This window comes from Scomber scombrus, chromosome 9 (assembly GCF_963691925.1).
Source record: "Scomber scombrus chromosome 9, fScoSco1.1, whole genome shotgun sequence".
Taxonomy (NCBI): Eukaryota; Metazoa; Chordata; class Actinopteri; order Scombriformes; family Scombridae; genus Scomber; species Scomber scombrus.
In genome coordinates this window covers 16,350,795-16,364,030 of record NC_084978.1, presented here as the reverse complement: position 1 = coordinate 16,364,030, position 13,236 = coordinate 16,350,795, and the positions used below count along the sequence as shown (strand labels likewise).

General features: G+C 38.3%; 1 protein-coding gene across 2 annotated transcripts in view; it reads left to right on the top strand.

Moving 5' to 3' along the window:
• The window catches only part of slc16a2 (solute carrier family 16 member 2), a 399,269-nt gene that overhangs the window by 17,410 nt on the left and 368,623 nt on the right, over positions 1-13,236 (top strand). Inside the window, exons 5-7 of one of the 2 annotated variants that reach the window (XM_062425560.1) lie at positions 1,546-1,774; positions 4,104-4,369; positions 4,455-9,685. In XM_062425560.1, the coding sequence (XP_062281544.1) occupies positions 1,546-1,774; positions 4,104-4,354 (480 nt within the window). In that variant the 3' untranslated portion in view covers positions 4,355-4,369; positions 4,455-9,685. Of the gene's footprint in view, positions 1-1,545; positions 1,775-4,103; positions 4,370-4,454; positions 9,686-13,236 lie in introns of those variants that run through there. The other variant, XM_062425561.1, reaches the window with a different exon arrangement.

Below are 13,236 nucleotides of genomic sequence, written 5' to 3'. Positions count from 1 at the left end.
CACACACACACACACAAAAAAAGGGTATTTAATATTTTTCTAGTATACAATGAATGTGTTGAACATTACATCTTCCTATTTAGAAGTCTCGCTGAAGTCTCGTTAATTACTTATTAGGCCGCATACAATCATAACTGATATCCTAATTTGCACCCAATTACGGTACCTGAATGAAAAGGCCCTTTTGTGTCGCCAGAAGAATTACCCAGCTGGATAGTGGCAGGGATGATTCAGTTCAGGGCCGTTTGAGAGAAGAATACAAACAGGCTTTGTCCTTGCTGGCTGGTATACATGTTCCTGCTGAGTGCAAACGCCGCAAACACCACACACTCAATCTCCTGTTGTTAATCATGTTGTGAATTACTAAAATAGATCAAAATGTAAAAATCCTAAAATTTCGCACAAAAATATAAATTTCTAATGCACCATTGGCACTGTTGGCCACTTTGTGTGAGATAATGTTTCTTCATCAACAAAGAGAATGTGTTTACAGCTCGATGTTTTCCCTCCTGTTGCCATTATGAAGCAACACATTGGCTGTGAAGCCTTTTATGAGATGAAAAGGCTTTTTCTTTTTTTTTCTCTTATATCCCAAGTTGAGCACTCATTATTTGTAATAGTTACTTCTTGTACATTGTGGTAATTTTGAGGGGAACCTTCAAAACTTTAGCAACTTTGAACACATTTGTCATGGTGCAGAATCTGCCTTCAAAGTATTAAATTCACAAACTCTGAGCTTGGTGTAAGATGTCCTTCTGCAGCAACTAGCTAGCTCATGTGTACGGCTAGCTCAAGCTAGCCGTACACATGAGGATCAGAAACAGTGTTTTACATTGTAACAGTTTTGGCTGGACCGCTGCGAGCCAGCCCTTTAAACATCTATACAAGTCTGTCACTGACTGACTGATTGATGAAGTTACACCATTGGTCAGCCAAATGCTGCCACTTCCTGTATTCCTGTTTCTAATTAAAGCCCTTTAGCCACAATTTTGTACATTGACCATATACGATCCAGCCATATACTAGGTTTGCACTTAGTTTTGTTTACACATTTAAAGGAAATTGGCAGCTACTATAAAAAAAAATCAGCACGGTTCTACATCAGTTTCTTGGCAACAAAATATGTTTAGCCCTTTGTCTTGAATCAGATCAACGTCTGTGTAGCTACCTAATCATAGATTAATCAGTATGTCTTTATCTCATTTTCTTTCAACTCAGATACTGTATGTTGTTTTTTATGGTTTTTTTAAGTCCCTAGAGGGTGCACTCAGTAACAAAATGATCACAATGAGGCATAAAGTCTGGAGGCCAATTCTCCATACACAAGCAGACAGTAGATGCAATGGAGGAATAGAAAAAGGAGCCAACTAAAAGAAGGCTGTATATTCTCAGCAGACAAACACCTGAATCTATATGTAAAAGCATGAGAGATGAGTGAAGAGATGACAGAGGAGAGAAAGAGAAAAGTTTGTACAATAAATAATAGATACATACAACAAAGACTAAAAGCATGTTAATACACTGTGTTCCTCTCGTCTGTTTTAGGTGGTGTCCTTCATGGCTCTGGGCCTGATGTCCATAATGATTCCTCAGTGTACAGTGTTCGAGGGGCTCGTGGTTGTGTGTGTGTTCCTGGGGCTGTGTGATGGATGCTTCCTCACCATGATGGCTCCCATAGCGTTCGAGCTGGTGGGGCCAATGCAGGCCTCGCAGGCCATAGGCTACCTTCTAGGCCTCATGGCTTTTCCCATGACAGCAGGTCCACCAATCGCTGGTGAGAAACTCCTAGCCTCCTTCTTTTTCTCCTTTTTTTGGAAATTTGTTTGTACTAACTTCGGGACATTGGCAGTAAGAGTACGCAACAAGCTGATTTATATTACCAAAGTAGAACAGTTGAAGAACTATAGAAAGAATGTAGAGAGTTAAGGTAAGACAAATGCATGGCTGGACAGATTGTACTTAGATTGTATTTAGAGAGGTATGGGCTTGCAGCCAACTGCAGGCTGTCTCCAGGGATTTGTCTTCAGGAAAAAAAGAGCACAAACAGGGCCAGATCTCAGCACTGAACTCCCTCCACGTCTCTTCTGCCTCTTCCCTCTCTCCTCCTTCTTGCTCTGTCTCCAGATGCCTCCCTCTGTCATTACTCTTTACAGTAATAACAGGAGTGCATATAAGACTGAGGGCAGAACATTAAATTGATGACTCAAGCTTCCTCGTGCCCTCTCTTGCCAACCTCTTTAAGCTGTCACACACATACCTGAACTGCTTTTATTACACTCTACCCTCCATTTGTGGCCTCAGCTGAGCATAATAGAGCTCTCAGAGATTCTGAAGGTGAATATCAATTGTTTGACATATTTGTCCAAACTCAGACTCATGCACTCAAGCTGTTGAATTAATCAAAACAGACTCTCATTTAATTAAAATGATTTCTTATTTAGAAGACATCCTTGGAGAACACATTTATAAATTACCTATGTCCACACAGGGACGTCCCAAAGGTATAAGACATGATTTCTTTTCTTTTCTTCATCTGATTTTGGCAGTAATTGGTGCATGAAATCCGACATGGACAGGATGCAATAACATTCCTTCTCACATTTTTGAAGTGTATTAATTATAGAAAAAAACTTTGCAACTCCTCTTGTTGTTGTTCCCGACAGATCCTGCTAATTTCATTTCCGAAAAGGGATTCATAGCATCTAGAGCATGTGGGATGCCACTTTAAGAGGCTAACTAACCAAAATATTGCACTTGTGTTCTCACACAAAGGCCTGCATTCAGACATATAGTACAGTATTGTGCCATATGGTTTCAATTTTCCTTTTGAGTCACCACAGATGCAGATGTTCTTGCCTGTGGTCAAACAAAACATGACATTTTTCAGTAAAAATGACTTCATTACATTTTCTTTTGCACAAAAATCTGTGCATTTTCTGTACATTAAACACAAAGACGGCAAGGCTCTTCAACATCTGAATGCTATCACTACAGTGCAGGCATTTGTTGTCCTGTACAGTCAATAGAGTTCAAGAGCAAGAATGCATGCATAACAGGCAACAAAGCAAGTGTGCACCCCTTTCACAGTTGCGCTCATGTAGTATGACTCATGTAGATTAAACATATGGTGAAGTGTCTTAAACCTGTTGACCTTTGTCACTCTAAGTACTATTTGCTTTATTTCACATGCTTGCAGACAAATATAGGATGTGTATGTGTGTGTAAAAGATTTTATAATTTTCTTTGTCTTCTATTATGTTAAACTGAACGTCATCGAGGTTTTCGAGTAGTCGAAACAAGAAATTTTCTGACATTTTATAGACGAAACGACTGATCATTCAAAACAAATCAGCAGATTAATCGATTAAGATAGAGGAATAGTTCAACATTTTTGGAAATACGATTATTTGCTTTCTTTCTACTTAGATGAGAAAATTGATACCGGTCTCACGCAGCACAGGGCTGGTGTCAGGATGCGGTTAGCCTAGCTTAGCTGAAAGACTAAAAGCTGACTAATTAAAATATTGTATTTTTTTGTGTTTTTTTTTCATCTGAACACAAATGGTGTTGGAGCTGTTTGGCTAACAAGGCGCGATGACTTGATGGAGTCAGAGTTACAGAGACCTCTACAAACAGCAACTGGCAACCGGTGCTATGGCTGGAGAAGTAGTGGACAGCTGGTTAAACTGTAGATGCAACATGCAACTCCCCCTGAAACCACAAATTGTAAATTACCACTTCAGAAATTCAAAAACGTCACTTCTTTTGTGAAGATTGAGCAAATTCAACATTTTTATTGAGTTTTAGAGGTGGTGGTCGGCGTCATTTTGATTTTTAGAGAAGAGCCGAGGTAGTTATTTCCCCCATGCTTCCAGTCCTCATGCTAAGCTAAGCTAATCGCCTCCTGGCTGCAGCTCTGTATTTAACACACACACACACGAGAGTAATATCAATCTGCTCATTTTGCATTCAGGGAAATAGTGTTCTTTCTGAAATGTTGAATTGTTTTTCATAAAAAGTACTAGGTGTTTTGTTAAGTTGTAGTGATTTCTTGATTTAAGACAGGATAAAATGAACTGTGTCCCTCTGCCTCCACTGCTCAGGTCTCCTGCGTGATTACTTTGGAAACTACAAGGTGGCTTTCTCTCTGGCTGGGGTGCCTCCTATGGTAGGGGGCATGGTGCTGTTCTTTGTGCCCCTGATACACTTCAGGCTCCAGCGAGGCCAGGCATCACTGGAAGAAACATCCACAACTGCCCATATGTTGTCCACTGGCCAAACAGCGGGGGAGCCCAAGAGCTGCTCCAACGGAGACATCCTGCCTGGCTATACTGACGTAGAGACACACATCTGAGCGCTGCATACAAAGGTAACATATGTTTATACATATCATATTATATATCTTCACCTGGAAGTACATATTTTTATACTTTCAATTTGGTCTTTTTTCCCAGGGATTCAGCCCACCAGCACCTTTTCTCATCCTTAGATTGCCCTCCAACCGTGGACTTCCTGTTGGCTGACCCTTAACCTCTCACCCTCCTGGACCCACAAATGTATGTTTGTTATTTTGATGTGGAGCAAAATTGAAAAGGGCGCGCTGGTGGTAGCCACAGAGAAGATGACAAGAAGGCACACAGTGTAAGCTGATGGAAATGATTGAGGAGGATATGCACAACACAGTCTCAACTGGGATAATTTAATCAGAAGGGACTCTGTAGTAACACATATCTCCAAGAGGAAAGACATGAAGAAATTTTAACCAACAGCAGTAGTTTATAATTTCACAGCTTTTATCTTGCTACCTTAGCTTTCTGAAGCTGTAAAATATTACTATGCTTTGTTTTTAGATTTCATACAATATGATGTTAGGATAAAGAGGCATACAAAATAAGAAATAGTGAAAGGATGCATTCACACATTCACTTCTTTGTTCTATTCAACTCTAATCTACTGCCTGCATTTTCTGCCATGACACTACACATCTGTTTGCAAATGTTACAGGAGGTAACAGACAATCCTCCTCAGACATTAACCACCAGACACAATCACCTCAACTCAACTGCACACTGTGCAACACTGTACTCACAGCCAGGGTTCCAAACCCATTGCAAAATAGTTTCAGCTACTTAACTAGCCTGCCTGCATGAGAGACAGATGTGTGACTGTGGCAGCTGTTGATGACTTTGTAGCAGGAAATCTGATTCACCCTGGAGTGGTTTTTTGTTTTTTTAAAAAGTGGTTTTCAGTGATTTTTGCCGCTTTTTGCAGGTTAATTTACGCAGTCAAAGTAAGTAGTGATGAGTCATGAAGGCCATGTAATTCATGTGAATTAATGAAACTTTACAGTTGATACAAGGTCTTTTTGTGAGCCTTACATTTCAGCTTCTTTCTCTTCTGTGTCAAACTGTGCTTGTTATGGCTTTGAAAACACAACTAGCTTTTGTGCAGTGTGCATTCTGTATACTCATTCAAGTGGAAAAAGTTGGAATCATGCAACAAGAGATTGACGGCTTTTTTTTAATGCTCTGAAAAGGGTTTTTTACATTTTAATTGGGCCTTTTTTTCTTTGTGTGAATGTTAAAATTGTGTGTGTGTGTGTGTGTGTGTGTTTGTGTGTTAGGGTTAGGGTTAGTGTGTGCGGCACCTTTTCATCCACATTTTCGATAACAGAGGCAGTTTTGTAATATGAAGCCTCTACGTTACAACCTGTTGATGCTGTTGAAGCTGCCAAGTCTCACAGATAATCCAGTCAGGCCGAGGATTTGCTGCTTTAGTTCAGTCTCGTCGTGAGGGCGTCACAATCAAAACTTTGCGGCCTCGTTGAGATATTCCCTCAAGAGGAAGGTTTGCGGTTACCGTTATGTTTCATACATTTTGGACCGCTTACCCCTGCACTCTTACATTACAAATCCTGTTGAACAATCGACTGTAATGAACAGATGTGAAGTAGAGCTGCAATAATTGACAGTTTGTTTGCATTACACTCTGTAATGATTATATGCATAACTGGGTAGTAGAGTAGAGGGTATTGGGACACAGCAAAGGAAGGAAACGCCTTTGGACGACAGTTCACTCACAATGAGTCCAGGTGGTATTCCTCTCTGTCAGATTCTTCTCCCACTTTCACTGGTGTTACTCAGTCAGCTTCTGTGTTACAATACTTTACAAACTAAAAGCTACACAAACCTCACTGCTGAAGGTAGTTTTTGGGACGTAATGCCATAGGACAAACCATAGGACCAGTAGTACACCTACAGTATACCTCATTAATCAAACGATCCTCAGCAATCCAGTTGAACACGTCGACATTCTTCATTATACTTTATGTTCCCGCTGCTCTGTGTAGTGGTTTGTTAATGCAGTCGGATTCAGGTCTCAGAACCTCAAAGCTGCCAAACATCTGTTTAAAAAAAAAATCCACCTTGCTTCCTCCATAACCTCATTCAGTGTCTGTTTAGGTTCCATGAAAGTGTGGAAATGTCAAACAAACGTCCATCATAGAGCAGTTGGTGTGTAATCAGTTTATAGACTTATCCTTCTTTCTTATTTTGCCTTCATGTCCTTTTGCTCTGTTGTTCGTTATCCTCACCATTCCTGCTCTCTGTCACTTTACCTGCACATTTACTAGGTATCAATAGTTTCTCTTTTATCATTGAAGAAATGCAGTTAAATAAATGCCTCATATCCACGATTAAACAACCATAAGCAGTGGAGACACATTGAAAGGTTTAAAAAATGTGAAAGGAAAAACATCAGCTCCTAATTTGACTGAGGTAGTGTTAAATTCGATTGGCTAATTATGGTCAAAATATGATATAAAAAAGAAAAAAGATAGGCGCAATTAAAAAGTATGGACTGCGTGAGCTGTTCATGTATCAGGAATATAAGCTAGTGATATCATGAAGCTCATCACAGTAAAGCATAGTGTTTATTTTTGAGAAGCCATCCACCACCAAGCAAATCAAAATCTAATTCACCACAATATATATTTGCAGTATTTTTTCTATTTTATTTTGCTTTATTCTCCTGCATAATGATAAACTGTGAAATGTGTTGCAGCTTAAAGTGTATTTCTGTGTTATGAAGGCTGCAGGAGATAGCAGCAAACAGTAGAACTGCATGAAAAATGTAATTTTACTCAACATGAGCACTGGACTGCATCCACTAACAATGTAAAGAAAAGGGCCGGGTGTTATTGACCGATCGCACCAGTTTACTGCTGTCAAACTTGAGGCCTGTGTCACTAAAGTCCCTGAATCTCACAAATGAAAGGGTGAATAAAAACTACTAGAATAATAACTAAGTAATGGCTGCCTCTTGCAGCCATAGTGGAGGACCCCGATGTTATGGTTAACAGCAGCTGTAAAAGGCTGATAGTGTTTCTATGCACAAGACGAATGCGTCTCAACAACATTTTAATGGAATTGTGATAAAAAATATTGACTGTGAATTTGTTTTCCTTTTTTTTATGTTGAATATGTTGTCTCATTGTTACAGTAGCTAGCAGCTTTCCTGTTACTTTTGTTTGTCCTTTTGATGAAAAGACAAGGACTAAAAGCAAGACAGCAGCAGAAACCTCAATCTGAAAAACAAATCTGCCTTATCAGACCAGACTGAAAAGCATTACTGAATTTGCCCAAATGCGATACAATCCTCCACTGGACCTCCGCGACAGCATCTGAGGTCGTCGCTATATTTGACACACAACTACAAAGCCTGTGTTGTGAATTTTCCAGAACTTAACGTGACTTTTTATTCATTTTTTTCCTTTTTAATTTTTTTTTATTGTTGTTTTCAGTGTAGATGCTTGTCAGTCGTGGATCAATATTAACAACCTCCTCACTTGATTTCACCTGAGTCAACTTCACTTATATTCACCCACCCATTTTCTGGTCAGAACCAGCTGAGGTGGTTAATATGCTACTGTAGATTCAAATAGAGGAAACTGACATGTATCAACATACTGTATGTACTTTATATACTTTTGTAATGGTTTTTAATTAACCATAAGCTGTTGTATTGTTTTAGTTTGTTTTTAAAGATTTGTTGGTGTTTTTAGTGAAACAATTCAATGACTACTGGAAAAAGAAGAACTGTTGAGTTTATGTGTTCAGATTTAAATAGTATATAAAAGTGAAGGAGTTGAATGAATGAAGAATGATTACAGGACATCTGGATGGTTGCGTGGTGTCTGCTGAACCAGTGTTTGGCTTGCCAAAGTCTTTTCGTCTATGCAGCGCTGCTCACAGTTCACTTCCTGCGACCTCTTCACTTTCTGAACATGTCCATATCTGAATGACGAATGTTCACTTGGACTCCCAAGTTTGCATTTGTCTCCTGTAGCACTCGCTTTTATGTTACCTGATCTATATACTACTAACACTACTACTTGTTTTACTTAATGGTTTTGAAGAGGGTTTCTTTTTTTCTAATAATTAGAAAGATTTTGAACTGTTGTGGGACTTTTATCTGTTTTCCCTCACAAAGTGGTGAAAATGTCACCCTTCTCTCCTGTTGGTGCTTTTGCGTATGACACACAGTGTGCAGGTCAGAGCAACAGAGAGGCACATTCAGCACCTAAATAAAGACAGGCTTATATTAAACACTGTCCTACACATGAATAAATTAAGCTTGCAGGTTTCTTAGTTGATGCATTCTTCCAAAACCAGTTAAAAACTGGTCAAATTAACTCAAAGCAACATATTTACATTACATGTATTAACAAATAATGTGTCAATCTTACTTAAATAATCAGTTTACACTATTTTATGCAACTATGGCACTTCAGTTCACAGCTCTTCGTTGCTCAGCTACCAGATAACAGACCTCACCTCACAGTCTCACCTCATTAGACTTTCCTCTGGCTGAAATAAAAACACACCCGACGAAAGCAATCCAAGCTGTGGCAATATGAAGTCTTGTTATTCTCCTCTCCAATATGCTGTTTCTCTGCTCCTCTGACCTCAGTCTTTGCCTACCGTTTAACTGGCGGGCTTTGGTCTGGCCTGAAACCATACAAAACAAGATGTGAAAAAGGATAGCTTAATGTCTTTATATTATGAGCTATGATTTAGCAAAAATCCAACACCTCACACAGACAGAATTGCCAGTGTTGTTGCCAGTACCAGTCATCAGTTGATTTTCTTTTTTTACTGCTATTTTTCAGATGTGAATAATGCAAAGACCTTTTTTATGCTCTGTGTTCTAGAAACCTGCACATTTTTCTTTAGCATAATGTATTTTTTCCAACTTTTGCCGGTGATATATTCTCACGTTTGTCTCTGTAATGTCCAGGCCTCCCTGCAGCCTTACATGTTAAAGTATGAGTCATTTTTCTCTGCAGGGCTCAACTAAACTTTCCTGTTCTAACCTCCAGTAATGTTGCTGCAGTAAAACCTCTATTGCCTCTCTTCACTTCTTAGAGCTGTTGGCTTCTGTTCTACCTTTTTTTTTTTTTTTTTTTTTTAAATATATCTCACAATTTCTGTTTTACTCATTTTACGAAACATGTTCTAACAAGGCCAGTTACATCATGAGATCTGAAATTAAGTCATGCTGCTAGAAAATTAATGTAATTTTTGTGTTTGTTTTTTTTTGTCAAAGTAATTTTGAATCTGTATAAAAAAAAGGCAAATCTTTTTCTATTAAACCAACAATAAAGATGTAATATGAAAACAACTCCGGCTGTCGTTTCCAGCCACTCTTTTGTTGTCTCTTCGTTGTGCCTTCAGTCCACTTCACACAGAAGACGCTGCAGGTGTTTTAGACTGCTGGAGATTAACCCCAGACCCCTTTCACAATGACGTGGCAATTCAAAAAGCAAAATGCAATACTGTGAACTGTTTGGGGACACAGTGATTGTGTCTTCAAACATGTGATCTGCTTGCTATCTCCACAGCAACATGGCCGAGTTCAGTCTGGCATGAAGTCCTCCTTTGACTTCCTCGTTTTAAGAAACTTACTGTGCAGTTGACAAGTAACATAGTGTAAAGTAAATTAGAGTAAGTTTATATTTAGATATCTAAACATTGTAACTGTAAAATTAAACTAATTGAATGATATTTAATGACAAGAAGGGGGATCAATTGGCAGAAATATGATATAATATTCATAAGTATATTTTAATTTGTGTAATCACCTGAAAATGAGAATCATTGTGTTTTTGTTACCTCAGAATGAGCCCTTTTTATCTTTATTATTCCCACTCAGCCTATAGACTTCGCTTTTCTCTGTTCAAGTAAAGTTTTACAGATATAAAATCTCCATAGATCAAAAATTCATAATAGAAAGAGTCATAATTTACCTTGTCTGTAGTTTGAAGTGTCCTTTTAACAGCTTTAAAGAGGTCTTTTTTTTAATAAAATAGTCGTCTATGGCAAGAATGCTTCATAGGGGGATTTTTTGCTTTTTTGCTTTTTTTAAATAGCATATATTTATTTTAGATATCTTATATGCTCATCGGGTAAAGGAGTATAAATCACTATGTGGGGGATACATTTTTTTGCCCCGGTGGGTGATAAGAATAATCCAGTTAGAGGCAGGGATATATGGACCAGATATAGTCTCCACCATCCCTCCTGACAATCTCACCTGGTACAGAAATAACCGGTGTAAACATATTTAGATAGTAGATGCTCCATTTTTGAAAATGACCACAAGGGCAGCAAAACTCTTTCCAATGCATTAACACTCATGTAACACTGCACATTGTCCAGAAGGGGTCTCCCCTCCCTCATTTCATAGACTCAAACCTTTCAGCTAATGAAAAGGATCTGGACCTCTGATATAAAAGTTGTAATTTATTTGTTTTTTGTTTTAGATCTGAAAACATTCTCCAATTAAGTAAAACATATCAATATCACCACAAAAGGAACCCCTCCAACTTTAATAATACCACTAAGAATGAAGGATACTGCAATACTAACAGTAAAAGTTATTTTTTCAAATAAGTGTTACTTAAAATAAGCATAATCATATTTACTTACTTACTATTTTACTACAGTATTACATGTTTAGGAGCTGAGTACTTGGTAATGGTATCTTGGTGCATTGTATGATATACTGTATTTTTCTCCAACATGTGCCTTTTGTGTACAACTACAGTTTTTAACAGTCTGAGGCATCTGCAGCACTGAGATGGCCAACATGAAAACCCCCACTGTTACAATTTGTAGAGATTACAATAAGTGGGACCCAAAAATAAATAAAATACATTTCTATATTTATTGTATTTCAGTATTTTGACAGGGGTTTTAAAATGTAACTGAGACACTTTGTGCAGGAAGATGCATGTTGTTGTGATAGTTTGCCGTTGACAATATGACAGTTAAAATACTTCCTCTACTGTAGTTCCAAAGTATATAATTGTTAGTATAGTATTAGTATATTATTATAGTATTATTGTACTACTTATTTGCAAGGAACAAAATATGTATATAGACATGTCATCACGTTGTATTGTGTAATTGTATTGTAAAGAAGAAGAAGAAGAAGAAGAAGAAGAAGAAGAAGAAGAAGAAGAAGAAGAAGAAGAAGAAGAAGAAGAAGAAGAAGAAGAAGAAGGGGTACATAAGGCCTACTTGTGGTTTCTTTTGTCCTTATTGCCAGGGGCACCTAGGACCATGTCAGGAAGTGATGAAAGAGGGTGATAAAACTGTGGTCATTTCTTCTGTTGTGTCACACAGTTTCCTTTCCTGTCACTTCATGAGAATCATTTCTTGCTGATGAACCACTAGAGGATCACAGTTAGTCTGCAGAGTTATTCTGTTTTTGCACATTATCAGGTTGTGACAAATTAAAGAGTGGCAATTTCTCACCAGGCTTCACAGTGAGAAACTGAAACTGAACATCACAGATTTGTAAATTTTGGTCAATTCAAACCTGATGGAGATGTGTTTCTGTTATCTGTTCTGTCCTCTTTAACCAAGTGCATTCATCCAAAGAGTCAGAGACTTGAGCTATAATACTGTAACTTTGTTTTTGTAGGTAGTGGCAAGCTTGGACTTCTGCAAACTAAAAAAAGGAAGGAAAAAGAAGTTGTTGAGGGGCCTTAGTGGTCAATTGCATATTTTTGCCTATTAACCACAAAATGTACATTACTTGACTTCACTGCCATCCAATTTCTAAGAAACAGTGCATAGTTTTAGCTCAATTTCCTTCCTTCTAGGCAAGTGTTGTTCTCAAGAAAATGAACTTACAGAGATTTCAACATAAGTACTTGAGACAATGAGAGGATTCTGTGAATTTGGTGTGTTCTTGCGTTAAAGAGGTTTAAATAGTTTTGGAGTGTCCCATAAAAACATCTGCTCAGCATTGACATGATTAGTTGTTTAATCACTGTGATCATTTTTGTTGATCGGCAGTTATTGAACAACAACTCTGATAATAATAAAGTGTTGAAGTCCTTAACCAGTAAACTTTTTGAGCATTTTTCATTATTTTCTGAGATTCTATTGACTAAACAACTAAAATAATCTATAAATGAATTGCCAATGAAAATAACTGTTTACATTTCCTGCAACACAATGGCAATAATTGTGTTGAATTGTTTTCTGTATTTTACACATTAGATGGCAAAAATGTGAAGTTAATGAGTGAATTATGTAAAACCATCAGCTGTGTTCACACTGTGGGTTGTATTCTGTGCCGTTGTTTCTCTCTCACGCTGCGAACACAATCCCAGCAACTGATAAGTAATCACACCTGGGCATCAGGCCATGGCGTGTGCTTCATTTGCTTCACATCATGATTGTTAAATGTTAGTGGACGCTGGATACAGGTGTTCTGTCTGTTTCTAAGAGGCACACAGACTGCGTGTTATTGTTTTCAGGGAGATAGAGTGTGACAGCCAGGCATTATGTGCTACTGCCCTGTCTCTGCCAACACACATCCCGTCCAAACGAAACACACCCCCTGCCCGGAAACTTCCTTAGCTGATAACAAGGCGATAGAGAGGTCAGTACCACTCGTGTTTTCATGCAGCCTTCACACAGTCTGGCCCAAAACATACAGCCTTGACACAAGCATGCACACGTGGACGCCTCATCGTTTCATCCTTGTCTGTGAACATGCAAACACTGTTTCCTCTATTTTGCACAAGTGCATATTTTAACTTGTAACAGAACAATGTTGGAGTAGAGTTGCTGTATTGTTTGTGCTGGGAGGCCCTGGTGGACTTGGATAAGCCGAAATAACAGTACAGGAACATTTTGGACTGCAGACAGATGGACTGAA